This window comes from Cherax quadricarinatus, chromosome 28, assembly GCF_038502225.1.
Source record: "Cherax quadricarinatus isolate ZL_2023a chromosome 28, ASM3850222v1, whole genome shotgun sequence".
In the NCBI taxonomy this organism is placed as follows: Eukaryota; Metazoa; Arthropoda; class Malacostraca; order Decapoda; family Parastacidae; genus Cherax; species Cherax quadricarinatus.
The window spans coordinates 14,019,850-14,044,801 of NC_091319.1; the positions used below are offsets into that span (position 1 = coordinate 14,019,850).

The 24,952-nt window shown below is 38.5% G+C and overlaps 1 protein-coding gene across 1 annotated transcript in view; it reads right to left on the reverse strand.

Annotated features, from left to right (window-relative positions):
- Window positions 1-24,952, reverse strand: part of LOC128693294 (ligand of Numb protein X 2) — a 172,883-nt gene that overhangs the window by 35,667 nt on the left and 112,264 nt on the right. The window contains exon 2 of the mRNA XM_053782898.2: window positions 246-352. Coding sequence (XP_053638873.2) covers window positions 246-352 — 107 coding nt within the window. The remainder of the gene's footprint in view (window positions 1-245; window positions 353-24,952) is intronic.

Genomic DNA, 24,952 nt, shown 5'->3' on the forward strand with positions numbered 1-24,952 from the left:
TAGTGCTCTAGAAAGGTAATTATATCTCTCATTTTTTTAAATAAGAGTTGCCTACAATAAGTGTCAAATTATATTACACTGAGAGTTGAACAATATTAAAACTAAATCAAGGTTGAAAAACTGTATTTGTTTGAAAAATATTTTCCCTGAAGGTGTAAATGTAAAATAAGGACCAATAAAATAATCCTAGGGAATTTACTCAGAATAAGCATACGTAATGGAAAAATTCAAGAGAGGTTACTCACCAGAGGAGTGTCAGCCCCACCCACTATGGTGATACCAACAGGTGTTGGCCCCCGTGGAATTTCAATGTGAGAGATCTCCCCCTCCAGGATGGGCAGCCGGGTGATACCTGCAATAAGGTGAGTTAAGCCTCAGTCAAGTACCTGTACCAAAGCAGCTAATATATCACATATAATCTTACACTCCCTTCAGATTTAACATACTACAGCTTACAGAAGGATTTTCGAAGATGAAAGCAAAGTATTTCTGATGTGAGTCAGAAAGAGTGAATGGCTCTTTATCCTGTCCTTCCTTTCATGAAACTTGATTATCTTTCATGCTTCAGACCCTATATGACCCAAATGGGTATAAAGTTTCACCATAATAATAATAAAATATTACACTGAATTATATAAAGTGTGAGTTGGTGTTACATGAATGTCAGTTAGCATAGGGTATGAGCACAGTATCTAAGACCAGTTAACCTTTAAGAAGAGAGGGATTACCTTGATGCTGGTGAAGGACTCTTGATCCATAGAATTGGATCTACCTTTCCCCTGGAGCAAAAATAACTGCCTCCTATTCCTTAGGCAATGTATGACCTTTATGGTTTTGGTGCATTCCCATAAATATAATAATATAAAGAACCCTGTGAAAGGACGAGATTTGTCAGAGGGTGCAAAATAGCCCCAATAAAAACCAGGGGTGTAAGGAGTATGCTAAGAGACAACTCATTAAATGTAACGGAACAAGCACTCTACTAAACCCTTTCTTCACACATAAGATTTACCAACAGACCCCCAGCAATCTTCAAGAGATAAATTGATAAGTTCCTCAAGTCAGTTCCTGATCAGCCAGGCTGTAGTACCTACTTTGTACCCAACAGGAACAATATCTTTTTTACCGGTGAGGATCAGGGAGGAGCACTTGTTTTTCCTTTTGAGCAAACCTAACTGCTTCCCATTCATCATGCATTGTATAATCCTTGCAGGTTCAGTGCTCTTTTCCCCCTATGAATGAAATAATGGATTATGTGCAGCTAGCATGAACAGCCTGGTTGATTAAGAGGCCATGTGGGTGATGAACCCAGAAATCGTCTTCAGGTAACCTGCTGTTGATTTGCAAGATGCCCTGGGCCTTAGAGCTTGATGACATTGTGAAAGCCTGATGCTTCTACCCACTTCCCTTTTGAGGGATGTGGTGCCTAAATGCTGATGGGTTCTATATTCAAGGAATTGGAGCTGCCATCCCCTTCCTTGAATCAAACCTGATCATCTCCCAGTTTCCAAGTGCTGGAAGATCACTAAAATCCCAGATTTAGCCTTCCTCATGACTAATAATAAAAACCCTCAATAATAATACAGTGGAACCTCTGTTTTTGTCATTAATTCGTTTCAGAAAGTCTGATGAACACTGAATTTGATGAAAACTGAAGCAATATTGCCCATAAGAAATAATGTAAATCCAATTAATCCATTCCAGACACCCAAAAGTATTAACAAAAAATACATTTTATTGAGAATAACTATATTTTCAAATACAGAAAACAATGAGAAATAAATATAAAGGATTAATGAAATGGATAAATGAACATTTAATATCACTTTTACCTTTATTGAAGACTCTTGTTAGCATATGGAAGATGGCGAGGAGGAGAGAGGGAGGAGGGGTTATCTCTACCATCATCAATACCATCCTCTACCACAACTACTATCACCCTCTATCACTATCATAACCACTGCCACCCTCTACCACTATCACGACCACTACCACCCTCTACCACTATCACTACCATCTTCTACCAACGAGAAACAAAGCCAGACTGACTCAGAACGTGTTGGATGCTTTGTGTGGGCACAGGCGGACACGTTCGGTACTGCAGACCACTGTCAACTCGACAAAAACCGAGATGATGAACGAAAACTGGAACAAAATTTTGATGAGAAAAGTTGTCGACAACTGAATTCGACAAAAACCAGGGCAAACGAAAATTGAGGTTCCACTGTAATAATAATAATATAATAATATCTTTATTTCTACAAGTACATGTACAAGGTATGCAGGCCTAACTGACATCAATGACATACTATTACATAGAACTGACATAATTTTGCAAAATTTGGCAAAATTAGGTCAGTTTTGTCTCAGAATGCAACTCACACTAGTCGACTAACACCAAGGTACCCATTGTTACTGATGGGTGAACATAGACATCTGGTGTAAGGAAACATGCCCAGTGTTTCTACCCTTGCCAGTAATCAAACCCAGACCCTCACCATGTGAAGTGAGAGCTTTTGCCACCAGGCCACAGACCTGGTGGCAAGGAAGGTTGCTTGATGTTGGTCAACTCTTGATCTAAGGAATTTGACCTCTGCTTAAATTCCTTGAATTGAATCAGAATGCTTTCCATTCCTCCAGGCGCTGTATGACTGCTACAGGTTTAGTGCCCCATTAATATAATAATAATCCTACCCACTTCAACTAGGGGTCCCCCTCCCATTATGCTTTACCATGTCCCACATCTGGTCTGGTCTGGTGTGTCACCTTCTTCAGTGTAAGGCTTTTGATAGAGTCCCACATCAGAGACTATTGAGGAAAATTAAGGCACACAGAATAGGAGTAATTTTTTTCCTGGATAGGGGTGTGGTTGACAAATAGGCAACAGAGAGTTTGCATAAATGGGGAGAAATCAGAGTGGGGGAGCATCACGAGCAGGGTTCCACAGGGGTTAGTTCTAGGGCCGGTGCTGTTTCTCATATATGTGAATGATATGACAGGAATATGATATGACAGGAATAGACTCAGAAGTGTCCCTGTTTGCAGATAATGTGAAGTTGACGAGAAGAACTCAGTCGGACGAGGACGAGGAAGAAGAACTAAGGGATCTGGACAGGCTGCAGGCCTGGTCCAGAAACTGGCTCCTGGAGTTCAACCCCATCAAGTGCAAAGTCATGAAGATTGGGGAAAGGCAAAGAAGACCACAAACGGAGTACAGTCTAGTGGGCCAGAAACTAAAAACCTCACTCGAGGAAAAGGATCTTGGGGTGAATATAACACTGGAAACATCTCCTGAGATGCAAATAAAGCAAATAACTGCTGCAGCACATGGGTGCCTAGCAAACTTAGGAACAGCATCCCAACATCACAATAAGGAATCTTTCAGGACCCTGTACACCATGTATGTTAGGCCTATACTGGAGTATGCAGCACCAATTTGGAGGACAGAGGGATGGGGATACGATAACAGCTAAAATACTTAGAATCGACAGGGTGGATAGAGACAGGATGTTCCAGAAATGGGACACAGCAACAAGGGATCACAGTTGTAAGTTGAGGACTCCGATGAATCACAGGGATGATAGGAAGTATTTCTTCAGTCACAGAGTTGTCAGGAAGTGGAATAGTCTGAGAAGTGATGTAGTGGAGGCAGGATCCATACATAGCTTTAAGAAGAGGTATGATAAAGCTCATGGAACAGGAAGAGTGACCTAGCAGCGACCAGTGAAGAGTCGGGGCCAGGAGCTGTGAATCGACCCCTGCAACCAGAACTAGGTGAGTACACACTCAGTTTCTCTCTCTCTCTCTCTCCTCTCCGTTTTCCCTTCAGTGGTGTAACCTTAAAACTGGAGAAGGGCTTTTGATTCAAAGACTTGGAGTTACCCCTCACCTTCCTCAAATCAAACCTGATTACCTCCTGGTTCTCGGGTGCTGTTTGATCTCTTGTAGGTTTAATGCTTCTTCCCTTTGAATATAATAAAGAGTGCATATTCTTTTTATAAATAAGCCTGATAGACTGTGTTTAACAATGTAAAACGGGATACAAGTTTGGGCTCACGTTCACAACACAATTCTTTGAAAGTCGCCAGAGAAAATGTTAAAATTAAAGAATACTGTGTAGATAGTGCTTGACTTGTCTTGAATACGTAATGACACGAAAATTGTTTAGGAATTACAGTAATTTTGGGGGAGGGAACAGCAGCATATTTGTAATTTACAAAAGAAAATAATGCTAAGAATTTTTTTAACAAGCTTATTAATTTATCAGTCCTCTTTTCAATTATTTAATTTACATTAAAAATGGTTATTTTGTCTCCTTAGCTTTTATGGGAAAATATTTAATACTGAAAACTATATAAATTTTGAGAGGGGACCTTATCGTCCATCAGTCACCTTTAACGCTTTTTTTTTTTTGACATAATACCCTTTCCTCAAGGAGGTGCCTTTATACCGGTGAGGGGCTCTTGATCCAAGGAGTTGAACCAGTCCTTTTCTTTGAATCAAACCTGATTGTCCCCTCCCCACCCAAGTACTGTAAGGCCCATACGGGTTTGTCGCTTCTCTATGAATGTAATAACTACATCCAAAGAACTGTTAATTAATCAATTTATAATGACCACAGGTTAATTACAGCAGGCAAAGTTTGAGAACTTTAGTAGAATTTAAAGTAATGAAGTAATGTTATTGTGAATGTAATATTTAGACACTTAAACATTTGGTAGAAGCAATACTACTACACTCATGGTAATGCAAGCTGCTTCTCGGCACCAGTAACTGTTACTGCCTCCCAGTATCCACTTTCCTGCCTCAGCAATATGGTCAAATGTACAGTATAATTTGTGATCATAGTTTGAGAGGGGGTCGCCGTAATTTAATTGACAGGCTTACAGGCTGGGTGGGCCCCCTCAAGAAAGGTTCCTTGACGTTGGTGAGGGGCTCTTGATCTAGGGAACTGGATATGTGTTCCAGTTCCCTGAATTAAGTCTGAATAACTTCCACATCCCCCCCCCCACAGGCGCTACATAATCCTACGGGTTTAGCGCACCCCCTTTATTATAATAATAACAGGTTGGGTGGGTGCCACATCTGTTGATTTCTTTCCTCTCAGTGGAGGTTCCTTGACGCTGGTGAGGGGCTTTTGATCTAGAGAATTGGATCTGTGCTCTAGTTCCCTGAATTGAGCCTGAATACCTTCCATCTCCCCCCCCCCAACATGCGCTCTATAATCCAACGGATTTAGCTCTCCCAATTATTATAATAATGTTGCTTTCTTAGATAAGAGATAAGATGCTTCATTGCTCTCCTCCCCACGAATGAACTAATGGACTGCGTGCAGCTAGCACCAACAGTCTGGTTGATTGAGAGGCCGTGTGAGTGATGAACCCAGAAATCGTCTTCAGGTATCCTGCTGTTGATCTGCAAGATGCTCTAAGCCTTAGACCTAGATAACATTGTTAGGTAAGGTTTGTCAGGAAAAAGGACAAGTGTTTCTTGCAGTTTGACCCCTGTGGTCATACATGAATTCAGATTCAAAATTCAGATTCAAATTTATTTATTTCTTTGCAAGTAGTACACTGAGATTATGTAACAATAATGGGTTGCAGTGCAAAGAGAGCCTCTTATGCCTAGGCATTATGGGCCGACTTAATTTAATGGCTTACTGACTACTTAACACTAAAGATAATTATCATAGACGTACAGTAGTTCTATTAATTATAAGTTAATCTAATTTATACAAACAAGGATATATTCATATATTCAAAAACAGTGATAATATTAACAAAAGTGAGGAAGCGTTATACAAGCGGCTTTTCTCCCCAGAGGAAATTAACACAGACGGAGCACCAGCCTCGCCAGAGCCCTAAATGCTGAATGATCCATATGGGTTTAGGAATTTTTTACGTATATATATATTTTTCAAGCGCTGGGATATTAGTTGCCGTTGTGATGTTAGTGAAAGGTTCTTGATCTAGTGAATTGTCCTTATCTTTCCCTTCCTTGGATCAAACCTGATTGCCTTCCATCCCCTAGGGTTGTATGATTTCTACAAGTTTAGCACTTTCCCATAAATATAATAATAATAATAATGTTTATATTCTTAACTCGGACCAAATCTGATTATCCCCATTTCTCAGGAGCTGTATGCTCCTTAGGGGTTTAACGCTTGTCCATGACCAATTTCGCCCCTTAAGGGCGGTTTCTTGATTTTAGTGAGTGGGCTCCTGATCCAAGGAATTGTACCTGAGCTTCCCTGTACTGACCCTGCCCCTCAAGGGAGGTTCCTCGATGCTGGTGAGGGGTTCTTGATCTAGGGAATTGGATCTGTGCTCCAGTTCCCTGAATTAAACTTGAATACCTTCCACATCCCCCCACAAGCGCTGTATAATCCTACGGGTTTAGCGCTTCCCCTTTATTATAATAATGTACTGACCCTGACTGCCTCCCGTTACCCCAGGCTCTAGTGATCCTACGGGTTTAGCGCTCCCTATGAATGTAATAACTTCACTGGCTCACTATCCCAGATATAACAAGCGGCAATATACAGTAGTTAGGAACTTAATGTAGCTCAAAATTATTGATAACGACACATACAGGTCCTTGTTGTCTCTTGCAACGACTCCACGAGTACCTAGGGTAAGTTATCTGCATGCAACATCTGTTTAGTAAAAACAAAGCAATATGCTTGACACTTTGGGTAAGGCAACGCAAACAACGAACGCCATTTTCTTTAATTTTCCTCATGTGCGTTGTTACTCCATTTGCTTATTTATTTTCCCCTTATATTGAGTAACCTTAACACAGTAATGGGGAAGTTATGGGCGGTTTGTGTATTGCAGATTACCACACCCTGTGGATAAATATCTGCAAAGGGGGGGGGGGTGCCTTGATGCCAGTAAAGAGCTTTTATTACAAGGAATTGGAACTACGCTTCCCTTCTTTGGGTCAAACTTGATTACTTTACATTCCCCAGGATTTTTTTTTCGCTCGTCCTACTGATTTTGTATTTCCCCATGAATATAATCATCCTAGCATTTTTTAATTGGATATTTCCGACCCGAACTGGTTAAATACGTTCAACACCTCGTGGGGAAACTGCACTTTTTTTATGACTAGAAAGTACTTATACTGGGGTTAAAGTTATGATCTAGTAAGATAATATGCATACACTTTAGCGCTTTGATTATAACAATAACATAGTCACTATGAGCGTCAGACTCTTGAGGGTCAAGATGCTTCCAAAAGAAGAGGGTTAAACCTTGTTAAAGCCACTTAATCAGTCTCGGAAATTGAATTGCTGCTGTTAGCAAAGTATCTGAGGTAGGAGTCATAATTGTAATCGTGACAAAAGCTAACCTCCGTAAATAGTTTATACAGAAGCTCTAGTATAGGATTCAGCGCTATTTGACTCTTTTGAGTTTAGCGTTTAGTTATGATTATAATTATAGTTTATATATATATATATATATATATATATATATATATATATATATATATATATATATGTCGTGCCGAATATGTAAAACTGGTCAATTAGCAAGAACTTATTTAAAATTAAGTCCTTTCTAAAATTTTCTCTTATACGTTTGAAGATATATTTTTTTCATTATTGTTGATGTAAAAATTTATAATTTTGCACCAAAAGGAACTTAGAAAACTTACCTAACCTTATTATAACAAGAACAATTTATTTTAGCCTAACCCAACTAAATATATTTTAGATTTGCTTACAGTAATTTAATACTAAACAAACACAGTGAAATATATTTTTTTCGTTAGGTTCAGAATGATTTTGGCGAAATTATTGCATACACAAATTTTCACTTGTCCTATATGGCAAGATGAGCGTTGCTATTTAAGCCAAGATCGCAAGTTCTGCCTATTCGGCACGACATATATATATATATATATATATATATATATATATATATATATATATATATATATATATATATATATATATATATATATATATATATATATATATATATATATATATATATGCGCGCGCAATAAGATCGCAGAAAACAGGTGATATGGCAATATGTAAAATCGCGACAGTGAAAAATTAGTGAAATTCCAAACACTTTCGCGATCTCCCATATTATCAAGGTAGTATAGTAAAAATAGTAGGTCGACAGTACTTATAAACCTTCTGTTATCTTATTATTTTTACTATTCCTTGATAATGTGAGAACTCTCGAAAGCGCTTGGAATTTCACTGTTCTTGCACTGTGGTTACTTTGTACAGACATGTACATATATATAAACATTATACACACGCACACTTAAGTGGTAACGTTTGGCGGTATTCTTATATGATTGATGATTGAGACTCGTTTCTGTGGTGTGGATATTTTTTCAAAATTTCGCGGGTTTCTTGATTCAGTTGAAGAACCCTTCATCCAGGAAATTGAAAGTTACTCTTTCATTCCTTGGATCAAAATCGATTACCTCTCGACTCTCCAGGTGCTGTATAATTCCTACGGTTTCAGCTCTTTCTCGTAACTGCAATAATTGATGACTAGTCAATCAGTAGGGAGTGGCTAGTTAATGAGCCTCCACTGGCAGGGCACTTCGAGTGGATGTTGCTACGGGGAAGTAAAGTGCTGTGACCTCGGCTCCCTATTTAAATGTTCTTATGTGTTTTTGGGACTTAGAAGTAAAAGTTGGCTTCGTCTGATGTCCTACTAAAGCCAAGCAACATATTTTGGAAAGTTCAGCGCGAAAAATAAGAAACGTGACTGCTAATTACGGATCCTTCGCAAACTGGTAAGTGACAGCTGTTGAGTAACGTTGGTCACGGTATTTTAGTACTATTTATCTCGGTACTAATTGAGTGTAGGTCTTCGGCGCAGTATGGCGATGAAATTCAGTTTAATAAGATGTTTAATGTATAGGTTCTGCCACATATACAGGTATTTTTTTTTTAAATTCCAGAATATTCGTCAGGTTTTTAGTGTGGCGTGTATAGTTAAAATGTTGCTGAAAGTTTTCATAACACCCTTAAAATATTATAAAGGGCACCAACACTACTGTAAATATGTGATATGATCTTTATCAAACATTCTAACCATCCTCGTGGATCAAACTTGATAAATGCCCGATTTCCAGGAGCTGTGACGGCTACGCCCCTCAAGGAAGGTTCCGTGACGCTGGTGAGGCTCTTGATCTAGGGAATTGGATGTGTGCTCCGGTTCCCTGATTTGAGCCTGAATACCTTCCATCCCCCCTCCCCACATGCGCTGTATAATCCTACGGGTTTAGCTCCCCCACGATTATAATTACAAATGTACAGTACTATAGGGCAGTTTAGAATAACCAAAATAACTTGGAATAACAAATATTAACTATTTATAGAAGTTTGCTGCCTAGTTAGTGTAAATCGGAAACCTGTATTTGCTTTACATGATGGTAGGATTGCTATTGTCTTTTTTTTTGTCTTATAAACCTGCAAGATTTCAGGTACATCTTGCTATTTCTGTTTACACTTAGGTCATACTACAAACGCATGTATACGTTTATGTATACACACTCATCTGAGTTTTCCTTGATTTTAGCTTAATAGTTCTTGTTCTTATTACTTTTCCTTTCACGTCCATGGGGAAGTGGAATAAGAATCTTTTCACCGTAAAGAGGTGATTGTGGATTTTTTGAATGAAAAGAAGCTGGATGTCCTGGCTCTTAAGTGAAAGAAAGCTGATGGAGGTAGGAGAATTTCAGTTGGGAGAAATAAATGGGATTAGGTCAGGGGTTTCTAATAAGAGGAAGGAGTAGCAATAATGTTGAAGGATAAGTTATGGCAGGAAAAGAAGGAATATGTATAAATTCAAGGATTATGTGGAGTAAAATAAGGGTTGTGTGTGAAAAGTGGGTTAGAGTAAGTGTTTATGCACCTGGAGAAGAGAAAAGTAGAGGAGAGAGATTTTGGGAAATGTTGAGTGGGTGCGTGGGGAGTTTTGTGGTTGGGGTTGTAGAGGGAGTAGTAGGCAAATTTGGGGTGCCAGGGGTAAATGAAAATGGGGACCCTTTAATTGAACTATGTGTAGAAAGAGATTTTGGTAATAAGTTATACATATTTTATGAAAAAGAGGATAAATAAGTATACAAGATATGATATAACACGTAATGAAAGTAGTTTGTTAGATTATGTACTGGTGGATAAATGGTTGATGATGTTTGCTTTCTGCACTGGCTTGCCTCGTAAGGTTGTCATGGCCTGCCTGGCTGGCTGCAATAGCTGCCCTGGCTGGCGGAATATTCCTGACTGGCAGCTCTGGCTAGCGAAGCTGGCCTGACTTTGAGCTCTGTAATTTTGTTTACCGAGCTTTTCTGGCTGTCATTGCTGTCCTGTCTGGCATTGCTTTCTGCACTGGCTTGCCTCTAAGGTTGTCATGGCCTACCTGGTTGGCTGCAATAGCTGCCCTGGAAGGCGAACCTTCCTGTCTCGCAGCTCTGGCTAGTGAAGCTGGCCTGACTGGATGTGTTTGGGGGAGGGGGTACTTGTACCTCCTCCCATGGGAGACTTAGGTCTCGAGATACTCCCCAGATAGGGAGCCAAAGCCGGGTCACCACTACTTGGAAAAGACCCGGGCCGGGAGAGTACCGGCGAATAATAATAATAAAAAAATGGTTGATGGGTAGGCTTCAGGATGCACATGTTTATAGAGGAGCAACGGATATATCGGATTATTATCTAGTAGCTACAGTTAGAGTAAGAGGTAGATGGGACAAGAGGAAAATGGAAACAGTAAGTAAGAGAGAGGTGAAAGTTTATAAACTAAGGGAAGTTAGCGTGTGATATAAGCAACTTTTGGCAGAAAGATGGGCTAGTGCAAATATGGGTAGTTGGGGAGGGGGGTTGAAGAGGGATGGGATAGTTTTAAAAATGCAGTGTTAGAATGTGGGACAGAAGTTTGTGGTTATAGGAGGGTGGATGCAGGAGGAAAGAGGAGTGATTGGTGGAATGATGAGGTAAAGGGTGCGATAAAAGAGAAAAAGGTAGGTTATGAGAGGTTTTTACAAAGCATAAGTGATATAAAAAGGGCAGAGTATATGGAAAGTAAAAGAAAGGTGAAGAGAGTGGTGAGAGAGTGCAGAAGGAGAGAAGATGAGTGGAAGAGGCTCTTGTCAAAAAATTTTGCTGAGAATAAAAAAAATTGGAGTGAGATAAACAAGTTAAGAAAGCCTAGGGAACGAATGGATTTGTCAGTTAAAAACAAACTTGGGGAGCTAGTAGATGGGAAGCTGGAGGTATTGGGTAGATGAAAGGAATATTTTGAGGAACTTATTTGTCGATGAAGAAAGGGAGGCAGTAATTTCATGCACTGGCCAGGGAGGTATAGCATCTTTTAGGAGTGAAGAAGAGCAGGGTGTGAATGTGGGGGAGGTGCGTGAGGCATTACGTAGAATGAAAGGGGCTAAAGAAGCTGGAACTGATTGGATCATGACAGAAATGTTAAAAGCAGAGGGAGATGTAGTGTTGGAGTGGTTGGTATTTTTGTTTAATAAATGTATGAAAGATGGGAAGGTACCTAGAGATTGGCAGAGAGCGTGTATAATTCCTTTATATAAAGGGAAGGGGGACAAAAGAGATTGTAAAAATTATAGGGGAATAAGCTTACTGAGTATACCAGGTAAAGTGTATGGTAGGGTTATTATTGAATGAATTAGAGGTAAATCAGAGAGCAGGATTGCAGATGAGCAAGGATGCTTTAGAGTGGGTAGGGGGTGTGTAGATCAAGTGCTTACATTGAAGCATATATGTGAACAGTATCTAAATAAAGGTAGAGAAATTTTCATTGCATCTATGGATTTAGAAAAGGCATATGATAGAGTGGATAGGGGAGCAATGTGGCAGATGTTGCAAGTGTATGGAATAGGTAGTAAGTTACTAAATGCTGTAAAGTTTTAATGAGGATAGTTAGACTCAGGTTAGGGTGTGTAGAGAGAGGGAGATTACTTCCCTATAAAATAGGCCTTAGACAGGGGTGTATAATGTCACCATGGTTGTTTAACATATTTATAGATGGGGTTGTAAAATAAGTAAATGCTAGGGTGTTGGGGAGAAGGGTGGGATTAAATTATGGGAAATCAAGTGACAAATGGGAGTTGAAACAGATACTTTTTACTGATAATACCGTGCTTTTGGGGGATTCTAAAGAAAAGTTGCAAAAATTAGTGCACAAGTTTGGGAGAGTGTGTAAAGGAAGAAAGTTGAAAGTGAACATAGATAAGACTAAGGTGATAAGGGTATCGAACGATTTAGATAAAGAAAAAAGGGATATTACATTGGAGGGAGGGAGTATGGAAGAAGTGAATGTTTTCAGATATTTGGAAGTTGACTTGTCAGTGGATGGGTCTATGAAAGATGAGGTTAACCATAGAAATAATAAAGGAAAAAAAGGGTGAGTGGTGCGTTGAGGTATCTGTGGAAACAAAGAACGTTATCCATGGAGGCAAAGAAGGGAATGTACGAGAGTACAGTGATACCAACACTCTTATATGAGTGTGAAGCATGGGTTGTAAATGCTGCAGCGAGAAGGTGGCTGGAGGCAGTGGAGATGTCGTGTCTAAGGGCAATGTGTGGTGTAAATATTATGCAGAAAATTCATAGTGTGGAAATTATGTGGAGGTGTGGAGTTACTAAAAGTATTAGAGGGCAGAAGAGGGGCTGTTGAGGTGGTTTGGTCATTTAGAGAGAATGGGACGAAGTAGAACGACTTGGAGAGGTTATAAATCTGTTGGGGAAGGAAGGCGGGATAGGGGTCGTGCCAGAAAGGGTTGGAGGGAAGGACTAAAGGAGGTTTTGTGGGCCAGGGGCTTGGATTTCCAACAAGCGTGCGTAAGCTTGTTAGATAGGAGTATATGAAGACGAATAAATTTTGGGACCTGACGAGCTGCTGGAGTGTGAGCAGGGTAATATTTTTGTAGAGATTCAGGGAAACCGGTTAGCCAGACTTGAGTCCTGGAAATGGGAAGTACAATACCAGCACTTTAAAGAAGGGATTTTGGGATATTGGCTGTTTGGAGGGATAATAAAAATCTTCAAAGGTGTCGTATCTGAGCGCCTCTGCTAATACAGTGATTATGTATGACTGATGATGAGTGTTGAATGATGAAAGTTTTTTCTTTCTTTTTGGGGTACGTTTGAAGTTGAGTGCGTAGGTTCGAATCCTGCTGAGGAATGAGAAATAATATTTGTAAATAATTTTGCCCGTTTGCGAATTGTTAAACATCATTACATTTAAAACAATTGTAATAAAAAATACAAATAGCATTAACATGCCAACTCTCTCTCTCTCTCTCTCTCTCTCTCTCTCTCTCTCTCTCTCTCTCTCTCTCTCTCTCTCTCTCTCTCTCTCTCTTTCTCTTTCTCTTTCTCTCTTTCTCTTTCTCTTTCTCTCTCTCTTTCTCTTCCTCTCTTTCTCTCTTTCTCTCTCTCTCTTTCTCTTTCTCTGTCTGTCTCTGTCTCTCTCTCTCTCTCTCTCTCTTTCTCTCTGTCTCTCTCTCTCTCTTTCTCTCTTTCTCTCTGTCTCTCTCTCTATCTTTCTCTCTCTCTCTCTCTCTCTCTCTCTCTCTCTCTCTCTCTCTCTCTCTCTCTCTCTCTCTCTCTCTCTCTCTCTCTCTCTCTCTCTCTCTCTCTCTCTCTCTCTCTCTCATACACACGAATGAATGTATGTTGGCATGTTAATGCTATTTGTATTGTAATTATTTTAAATATAGCTTATTTGTTTATGTTTATCTTTTGCTGTTTTCTCTGTGTTATTTGTTTTTCATGCAACTTGCTTTAGATTCAGCCACTAAAAGTAGCGTGTCCGTCTCGCGATTATCAGACAGGATCGAGCCTCCATCACTGCGCTGAATGACCTACGTATTTAGTAAATTATATATATATAAATATATATATATATATGTATATATATAATTATATATATATATATATATATATATATATATATATATATATATATATATATATATATATATATATATATGCGTGAGCGTGTTTGATAGGAGTGAATGGAGACAAATGGTTTTTAATACTTGACGTGCTGTTGGAGTGTGAGCAAAGTAACATTTATGAAGGGATTCAGGGAAACCGGCAGGCCGGACTTGAGTCCTGGAGATGGGAAGTACAGTGCCTGCACTCTGAAGGAGGGGTGTTAATGTTGCAGTTTAAAAACTGTAGTGTAAAGCACCCTTCTGGCAAGACAGTGATGGAGTGAATGATGGTGAAAGTTTTTCTTTTTCGGGCCACCCTGCCTTGGTGGGAATCGGCCGGTGTGATAATAAAAAAAAAAATAATATATATATATATGCATACGTATATATATATATATATATATATATATATATATATATATATATATATATATATATATATATATTTATATATATACGTATATATTTGCTACTTTAAATTCAGCTGTAATTGAAAGTAGCTGTGATAGCGAGATGCTTGGCGTTGACTGTTACTGTGGTCAGGTGTAGCACATCTTATTGTGCTGCTTGTATTAGTTAATTAAGTCATTCCTTTACCTGGATCAAACTTGATTACCTCCCATTCTCCTAGGGGCTGTATGATTCCTACTGGTCTAGAGCGTCCACATTAAATTAATAACAATAATATTGTTGCTTGCATTACTTATTTTTGATGGTGTTGGTATTTTACTATCATTTTTTTATTGTAGGTGTTATATTGAAATAACAGTACATTTGTAATTGCATTGCTTTCACTCCGTTAAATGATTGCATGTTGTGTTTGACGTAACGTTGAAATAAAATTGTATTTAGTTTTCTGCTGTTATGTATTTGGCATGGGCAGTGGTGTAATGTCAATTACGTTGCTGCTGTAGGGAAAGGGGAGTGATGAATATGGTATGTTTAATTATACTATTGGTACTATTGTTTGGGGAAGGTTGAACGATAGATATGGAATCGTGTAACGTGTTGTCGTGTTTCGTATACTGTGTTGTTATTAGGAGGGAAAATATGGTGTGCTGGTGAATGCATTGTGTGTCATTGCCTGGGGTAGAGAGAGGGCTATAACATACTGTGCTAATTTTTGTAGAATTATTGCTAGGGGAGAGGAAACGTTTTATCGTTATTGTAGGGAGAAGAGAATTTAGTAACTATTTTGTTAAGTTTGCTTTTGTAGTGAGTTTTGTGGATAATACTTTGTGCATTTTTTTTATTATTGTTAGAAAGGAAAAGGATAGTAAATGTGTATATTGTGTTTATTGCAGTTTTTTCTAGTAGGAGGTAATTGGGTTAATATGAATAATGTTTTCATCATTGATAGTTGTCGATGTAACTAGTTACAGTAACTCCTGTTATTGCGCTGTCTTGTAGGTGTTAAACCTACATAATTTTAATTTTGCAAAGCTATTTATTTTCAGAAAAAAAATGCTCAAACATTTAAGGTAATTAGCTACAAAACTGATTGCAATTCTGTTCATTATGAATTAGGCTATGGAAATTTTGAAAGTAAATGAAAGTGCAAAACACTTTGACTCCTTCAAAATTGTGGATATTTTGAGACACCTGTCAGTCAAAAGTTTTAATTTTCAGTAAATAGTGGAAATGTTTTAATTCGAGAAAAAACAAGAACTCCATCTGAGACTTAATTATGGTTATTCTTTAGTCTTGTTTTTGGCACCAGAACACTTTAAATGCATTTGATGTGATTATATGCATGCAGTCTGAGGATGCAGGTCAATTATGTCTAATACATATTGTTTTGCAGTAGACACAAATACTTTGATTTTAAGTCGCTATCACTAGTGCTTTAGGGTGACAAGGCAACTTGCCATACCTTGTGTAGGGTCCGCATCAGGGTTTAGCGCTCTTGTGAATAAAATCATTGTGTCGGGTTCCTACATTTTTTTTGAGTTGTGCCCACGGCCGTTTTTAAACTGTAGCGCTTTTTATGCAGCTAATTATAAAAAAATAATTTAAAATGTGGCACACAGTCTTAATTAACTTTAGCAGGTCATATTCTGTAGGGAATCTTCAAAGGGGGTGCTTTGTGCTAGTGAAGAACTCTTGTTCTATGTAACTGGAGCTGTCCTCGCCTTTATTGGCTCAAACCTTATTACCCACACTCCTTCCATTCTTCAGGTCCTGTACAATCCTTACGGGTGTAGCGCTACCCCATGAATACAGTAATGTAGGTTTATTACCTCTTCGAAGAATTTCTTATTGTCTGTCCACCACTTGTGTTTATCAAGCTTGAAGTAGTTACTCCCTTGTATGCTTCACGATAAACTACTACTTTTTAATTATATATACTAAACTTCAGCTATAATGATTTCTATAATAATTAAAATGTAAGTCATTATGTACTGTATTTGTATGACGCTAATAGTATAAGATGTTATGGAGTGAATGTTGCCTCGTGTTAATGTTGTGTCTCCCTTGATTCAAAGAGTTGGTGCTACCCTCCCTGTGGGTTTTGCGCTCTCGCTTGATGGCAGTATTATGTCTCTTGTCAATGTCCTGACTCAGTGCGACTTCAAATCGTTAAATGTGACGTTCTATTACTTCGATATCTTAATCCTGTGAATGGAGAGAAACCTCTTCCTTCTGTCATTTCTCTTTTTTAATATATTTATTTCTACAAGTACATGTACAAGGTATACAAGTCTAGGTGGCATCGATGACATACTACTATATAGAAAGCCCCTTGTTATGCAGAGCATTTCGGGTAAATTAGGTCAGTTTTGTCCTAGAATGCGACCCACTCCAGTCGACTAACACCCAGGTACCCATTTTATACTAATGGGTGAACATAGACAACCGGTATAAGGAAACACGCCCAAAGTTTCTACTCTTGCCAGGAATCGAACCCAGACCCTTAGCGTGAGCTTTTGCCACCAGGCCAAGGGCCACCTTCCTCTTCCTTCCCTCTTTCCCACCTGCAGTAATTGTATTTGTGTGGCAGCGCTGTATAGTCCTTGTGGCTTAGCGCTTCTTTTTGATTATAATAATAATAATGTATTTGTGTGAAATAAAAGTAGATCCTGGAGAAAAAGAAACGATACTTAACTCATTTAGCCGCCTGGGATTATTAAAATTATTAATTAATAGACAGCTTATTAGCATTGCGTGCAGTATCGAGAGGGGTGCCTTAATGATGGGGAAGGGTTCTTGATCCGAAGAATTGGAGCTTTCCTTCCCTTCCTCGAATCGAAACTGATTACCTCCCCGGCGCTGTATGACCCTTGCGGATTTAGTGCTTTCCCAGAGAGTACAGGCTTTCGTTATGCAAGAGTTATATGTTGGCGGCACTCATTACTTCCTTATATTAGTATATTAAAAGTGATTCAGAACTGCGTTGAGTTCTTCAACTAAAACAAACGGCGAAAGTCAATAACCCATAATGTACCTAGAGGATGTGCAGTAAATTAGCTCGTCAGGAGCACAGGCAGCAGTTGGACATCACTTAATAGCTAATCTCGATGAACCATACAATCCCTTCACGTTTCGGCAGTACTGCGTTCTTACGTCCTACAGAATATTCTTCCGTTTAAACGTATTCTACTAGGTATTGTCCGAAGGTGTTTTCCTCCTTTATTGGAAACTTCAGTAATCCTCCCTTTTCTTCTTAAACCAGGTATCTACCTCAAGACGAAAACCTTCTCTTTTACCAGAGCTTTTCATAAATTGTTTAGACGCCTAGTTAATAAACACTTCCTTTGGTAGTTAGTAACCAGAAACTTACTTCCCTCATCAGTTTGTTTTAGTATGGGTCGCTCCATCACCTCCCCATTCCCATTGGACTCATATTCGATACGCCTTTATGGGCAAACGTTCAGTTATTGCTGTCTATTTCTAACTAGAAAAAGCTTACGACGCTACCTGGCGTTTCACTACTTAGTCCTAAGCCCGTTTTTTAGATCTGTGATGCCAGACTACTGCTTTTCAGATTTTGCCAGGAAAAGAAACGCCTCAGTTTTCGACTAACTAAAAGGCTTTTTCCTATTTTACGCAAGTCGAATGCATATCACAAGATCTTGATAGCTATCAGTGAACTTTCTACGGGTCTTCCCACACGTATCTGGCCATCCTTATATGTAGATGATTTTTGCCATCGCTTGTACAGGCGCGGATTGTCGATATGTAGCGAACTGTTCAAGGCAGTGTAACTCGACCTGCCAACTATTTTATACCTAAATGCTCCCCTATGCCAGTATGTGCCATGATTAAATTTTCAGTTATTCTTTTTGTCGAGCATCACGGTGGTCTAACATTATAAACCCTAAAAGCTACTTGTCATGCCTGGATCTGCTTAAAACTTTAGCCCGTTTTACTTTGGAACCTGATAATTATCAAACCATTAATTAAGTCTTAGACTTCATGCAACTCTAATTCTATCATTCTAGGATACGGAGACCAAGCATATTCCTCAGCATCTCCAACTACTCTTTAATAAACTCAGTGCCATTTATTTCGATCTTTTCGGTCGAGAGCGTGTGTACAGAAGCGATGCCCATTCCCTTCGTTATTTAGTTTGCACGTACTGTACTACCCTCATTCTTGCAGAATGATCAAGACATTAGTATGATTAATTCATTTAATCGTCGACCCTGTTTATTACTTTCGAATATTCCTAATTTACCACTTCCTTTGGGTTTTCCCCTTCTAGTTCTTGAGAAATGCCAACGATTCATGTTTGTTCCTTTTCCTTTCAATGCCCAAAGGCCACTATCTTCTACAAACTCTCACTCTTCTTTGAACAATTAATCACATTCTCATGCTATGACGGTGTACACTGATGGTTGCAAATCATCAGGTGGAGTAGGATACATGACTTTTTTTTCCAGATAGAATAATCCAAAGAGTTATATGCAGTGATCGGTGCTATCATATACATTGCAACCATGTCCACTTCTTCATTCTTTCTTTAAAACTTCAAAGTGCGTTACATGATATTTAGAAATGCGACTCTTTACATCCCATCGTAGAACAGCGGTTATGTGTAATATCTGGCAAGCAGAGACAAGTAGCTTTTTGTTGGGTCCCAGAATATTCATATGTTCAAGGCAACGATAAACCTTATTCAGCCACTCTGTCCGCTATGCACGATCTACCAGTCTTCCACAGGGGAGTCTCTAACTGTTTTCCCAGTACTGGTCTAGATACTCCAAAACCACAGGCAGCGTTCTTGGTCTGAATTAGAGGACAACAAATTTTTTTCCATCAAACTACTCCTGACCATCTTCCCATCGCTGTCAGACGCGCGAAACTATGTTCTCACATTTAAGAATTGGCCACACCAGATTGACTCAGGTACCAAACGGAAAGATGCCCGGTGTCTCTGAAGACTTTCGGGTAGCTGTAACAACACAGGATATATTAACAGACAGTTCTATCAGAGAGCTTGCCTGGTAGGCAACGCTCTCGCCTCAAACACTGAGTGTCCGTGGTTCGATTTCAGGCCGGGTGGAAGCATAGGGCGTGTTTCCGTACATCTGCTGTCCCCGTTCACCTAGTAAGTAGGTACTTGGGTGTTAGCCGACTAATGTGACTTGCATCCTGGGGGACAAGACTGAAGGACCCCAATGGAAATAAGATAGTCCTCGATGACTCATTGACTTCCTTGGGTTATCCTGGGTGCCTAACCCTTCGGGTTAAAAATCCGAACACAGTCTTATCTAACACACTCATGCATTTTAACTACCCTCCTTGCCGAAAATCTTACCTTCGACGCAGCTTCCCTCTAGTATTTGTAGCAGAAACTAACCTATTGCCCCAAATATGCCACACATGTCATTTCACTTTTGTAAAGAGAGCCAAATGGCAAACTGAATGCACCTTTAACAATGAAACTATGACAGTTGAGTCTACCGTGCTCATCAGAGGGTGCACATTATCTGTCCACGTGGCAGAACTTTTTAGTGAACGCCTATATATTTATATTTTTCCGTTGTGGTACGTTATAATTGGTCATTTTTATGTGTAGAGGACAATATAAGTTAACGCGAAATCTGTTGCAGAACGTAAGTGAGAAATCCACAATTTGCTTCTTGGAGTTTATTATTACATCTCCCGGTGAGCACCAAACCCTTATGGATCTTCACACAGAGCCTCTGGCATGATATAGTCAGATTTGATCCCATGTGAGAATTGAGAGAGTGGGTTGAAATATGTGGATTTTACACCTTCGCAAACCATAACTAATCCCTACCCTTAAAACTTTGATCACTTCTGCGCTATGTGACCCATATGGGTGAGGCGTTTGTTCTATAAATAAAATATTACCGAGTAATAATAAAAATAATATTAATAGTAATTACCAGATGTTCAATATCTGGCCTGATTTATGGAAAAATGATCAGTTAATTGATTAAAATATTACAACTGATTTTGTTAAATCATATAAATGTTTTAATCCCTCTTATCAGCTTACGTCATAAATAAAATATCTTAATCTCTCTCGTGCCTGGAAGGTATGATTCCTTTTCTTGTTTTCTTATTCTTTCTGAGAATGACGTAAACTGATGAAAGGACTTTAGATGATTTTTTTTTCATAGTATCACTGTACTTTCTTTGCTGATATATACTGCCTCAACACACATTTCAAGCCTTGCTCAGTCTAATGTATTATATCCTCCCCCTCCGTACGGGAAGCGATCCGATAACAATCAACTATCATTCAGTTACCTGTTTTGTCTCTTAAGTGAATAGGGGCAGCGGATGGAAGGGAATCTATGAGTCATGTCCCGCCTTGGAATCTAACTCAGGCAAGACTTATGGGGAAATATGCCTATTCCCTCTGCCCTTGTTCACCTATCCGTCAGTAAGTATCTGGGCGTAGACGAAAGTTGAGTAGCATTGTAATTTTAAAAGAAAAAATGTAAAAAAGATACGAACGGTGAACATTGACCTTCTGAATGTAGGTAATGAGATTAAAGAACGAGCTGAGGAAGCCAGCAACGCTAATCGGGTAAGAAGCCATATTATGTACATACGGAAGCCACTGATTAGTCGTAAAGGTTCGATTTCCGAGGCTACCGGTAATTGGCTGTGAAGAATGATCCATTGTAAGCGGTGGGCAGTAAGTTCTTATTTAATCTTTCTGTATTTTTACTTGTGTATTACGTAGCAAAACTACAATTCTTTTCATATTTTTTATGTATAGGTTAGGTAAATTTCGTCAGGAATTAGGACAAGTGTTTCCTGACACTGGTCTTACCGGTCTACCCTATTAAAAATTAGAATTAATGTATATTCATATACAGCATATATTTCCTTGTATTTAAAAATAATTACAAGGGCTGTTATAATAAAATTATGAAAGTAATAATTTAAAAGGGTTTCTCTCTTAAAACAAGCTACATGTGAACATTTTTTTTTTCGCTAGGATATAACAGTTTGCGCTATATTTTAGGTTATCAATCATTTTTTGGTATTTTTTTCTGATAATGCATAAGAAAAACTCAAAGAATTGTCTTCATAAATACAACTGAATAAAGTTTTGGTATACTATTAATTTTTTTTCAGTATATATAAAATAGTGAAATTATCTTTAGCATCGATCTTTTTCGCTGTTATGTGATTTTTGTTTCGGTATAGAATCAGTACAGTACTTTAAATGTGTTGCTTTTAATGTTGCTTAACATGGTCTTGGTTCCGTGATATGAGTTGTATTGCGCTGGGACATGCGCCCACAAGGAGTCCACATTTTCGTAAGAGTACATGTACTTTGAAATTTAAAGATGAGGTTTATTTTTTGTTCTTTTGGGTTGTGGGGATGGGGTGATGTTTTCTTGAGCGGCAATTTTAACACAAAAAAAATTAAATCTCCTAAGGATTTATTTCCCCTCCCATTATTAAAATAGCTAACTAAACTTTTGTAATTTTTTCGAAAAGTTAGGATTATTTTGATTTGCTTGTGTAATGCAGTTCGCACAATTTAACATAGATAAGGTTATTAATTTTAAACTGTTAAATTTAATAACTATTTGCAAAATGCATATATAAAGGTGTTCTTTATGACAGGTAACTATTTTATATGATTTTTGCTAAACGTATTGTTAGCCGAGAGCCAAAGAAATGATTAGGATATACTATGTGTTTTAAAACTTGGCAGTGGTTTGCCGTAGACTCGGTATATCGTCAAGCTTATTGTCATTAACACAGACTTAGGCTTCCTTCTTGGTTGAGGTACCATAATGCCTGGTGAACTGCTCATAATTCAAGGAATTGGTCCTATTCACTTCTTGGATCAAATCTGGTTACCTCCCATTTTCCAGGCGCTGTTAAACTCCAACGGGTGTAGTGCTTCCCCATGATTATAATAATAACAGGGTTTGTATACTGCTGCACATGGATACAACTACTCATGCGTTTCCGCTAACATCAGACGCAGTACATTATACGAGAGCAAATACAAACATATCTTCACTTAGCTGTATATACACAAGCTGTGGGCCACATGAACTGTACACAGATATATATAGGCAGCGATAACAATAAGGTTGCACTGATAGGTGGGTTGGACGTGGCGGTAATTGAAAGTGCTTCTCTTAATGAATATTTACATAACTTTCAAATAATCACTAGTATTTGAACTTGCACGAAAAATAGAGCACACGAATTAAAAATTAATCACTACTCTGCACAGTCTTATTAACCTATTTTCCTGTTCATGCAGGTAAAGACGTACCTCGCAAAATCATGCTTTTATGGAGACACTGTTTTACCTGCTCTGAAATGTGTGTTCCTTCAGTATTGTCCGTCGTACGCCATTCGGATCCACACAGACTTATTCTTGAGCATTTAGCAGCAGTGTGTAATACTCATTTATTAAAACACAGTAATAAACGAGAGGGTGCAAGAGATTGCATCCAGACTGAGTTGAAGGGTATGGGCTATGAGGAGAAACTTGCGCGAGAGCGGTGTTTCCTTCTTTCGCAGGACCGAAGAGGAGACATAAACACGACATGTAAAATACACTCCGGGGCGTGGAGAAGGATAGGCTCTTGTCCAGAGGAGGAAGCAGAGCAAAAGGGTATGGCTGGAAGACACCCACCAGAGCAACAGGAACATCCGGAAACATTTTTTTTAACTCAAGACTGGGAAAAGTAGCTTTGAAACACTACATTTAATAAATATGACAAATGGTGCAAGTGTATGTTGTCGCACCAGTGTGCATATGTGTCTTTGAGTATGTATGTATGTTCCTCTTTTTCTGTGTATGTGTCTATGTACGTGCTTGGGTCTATGCATATAATTATTTAGTTTTGGAAATGCTGAGCTCTACCCCTTGGTCCTGCCTCTTAACCGTGTATGTTATCCCACATTCAAATTCAAATGTTTATTTCTCTGTAAAGATTACAATGGGTGGTTTACATATTATAAAACAATAATTACAAAAAAAAGTCACTAGCATGCCGAGGTATTTCGGGCAGACTAATAATAATTCTTACTCTATATTACAAATTACAAATGATTAAATGGATATACAGTAGTGAGGTAGCTCAGAACATTTAAGAATGTAACAATTTGTAAAATTAGTAATGAGAATGGTTTTGTCCTGGCATGATACACAGTATCCATTAAAGCTCCTATATTGGAGTATCTCAGGCAAGCTTAGGACTAGCTTGAGATTTAGTAGGCAATAGTTATATTTGGAATTTTATGTTTACAGTCATTTGGGTCAATGTAGGTGTAAATGAGGATATGTGTGTGTGTGTGTGTGTGTGTGTGTGTGTGTGTGTGTGTGCAGGAATGGATGGTTTTCATGTAGTTAGTTGATGGTGGGGTATGTTAGGGAGATAAGATGTTTTTTGATGGTAGTTTTGAAAATGGTGGCTGAGTCAGAAGTTCTAGAGTTTTCAGGTAGGGAGTTCCAGATTTTAGACCCTTTAATATACATTGAAAGTTCGTATAAATTTAGCCGGACACGGGGAATGTCATAGAGATTTTTGTGTCTGATATTGTGCCTATGGGTCCTGTCACAACTATCAAGAAAGCGTTTTAGTTCAGGGTTAATATTGGAATCTATGGTTATGTAAATGTAGTTTGCACAGTAGTAAGTGTGGATGCTCAGAACAGTGAGTAAGTTTAGGTCTTTGAAGAGTGGAGGGGGGGTTGCCTGGGATTGGATTGCGTGATAATTCTTACTGCGGCTTTGTTGGGTTATTATTGGTTTTAGGTGGGTTGCTGCTGTTGATCCCCATGCACAAATGGCATAGGTGAGGTAGGGATAGATGAGTGAATAGTATAGTGTGAGTAAGGCTGACTGTGGTACATAGTAAACGTATCTTAGAGAAGATCCCAACCGTTTTGGACACTTTTTTTGTTGTGTTGGATATGGGTGCTGAAATTCAGGTTGCTAGTGGCCTTCTTTGTAATTATTGTTTTATAATATGTAAACCACCCATTGTAATCTTGAAAATAAATAAACATTTGAATTTGAATGTGGGATAACATACACGGTTAAGAGACAGGACCAAGGGGTAGAGCTCAGCATTTCCAAAACTAAATAATTATATGCATAGACACAAACATGTACGTAAATACATACACAGACAAAGAGGAACATGCATACATACTCATACTCAAACACATTTATGCACACGGGTGCGACAACATACACGTGCACCATTTGTCATATTTATTAAATGTAGTGTTTCAAAGCTTTAATATACACTGACATATTACATGGGCGTTTCTGGTTGTATCCACTCTAATATTTTACTGTTTTTTCACGATTTTCAATATCTGTAATCCTCATCGCGAACTCCACAAACGGTTCCTTTCTTTGTTTTATATATATATATATATATATATATATATATATATATATATATATATATATATATACAAACATATATTTTTTTATTATTATTTATTATCACACTGGCCGATCCCCACCAAGGCAGGGTGGCCCGAAAAAGAAAAACTTTCACCATCATTCACTCCATCACTGTCTTGCCAGAAGGGT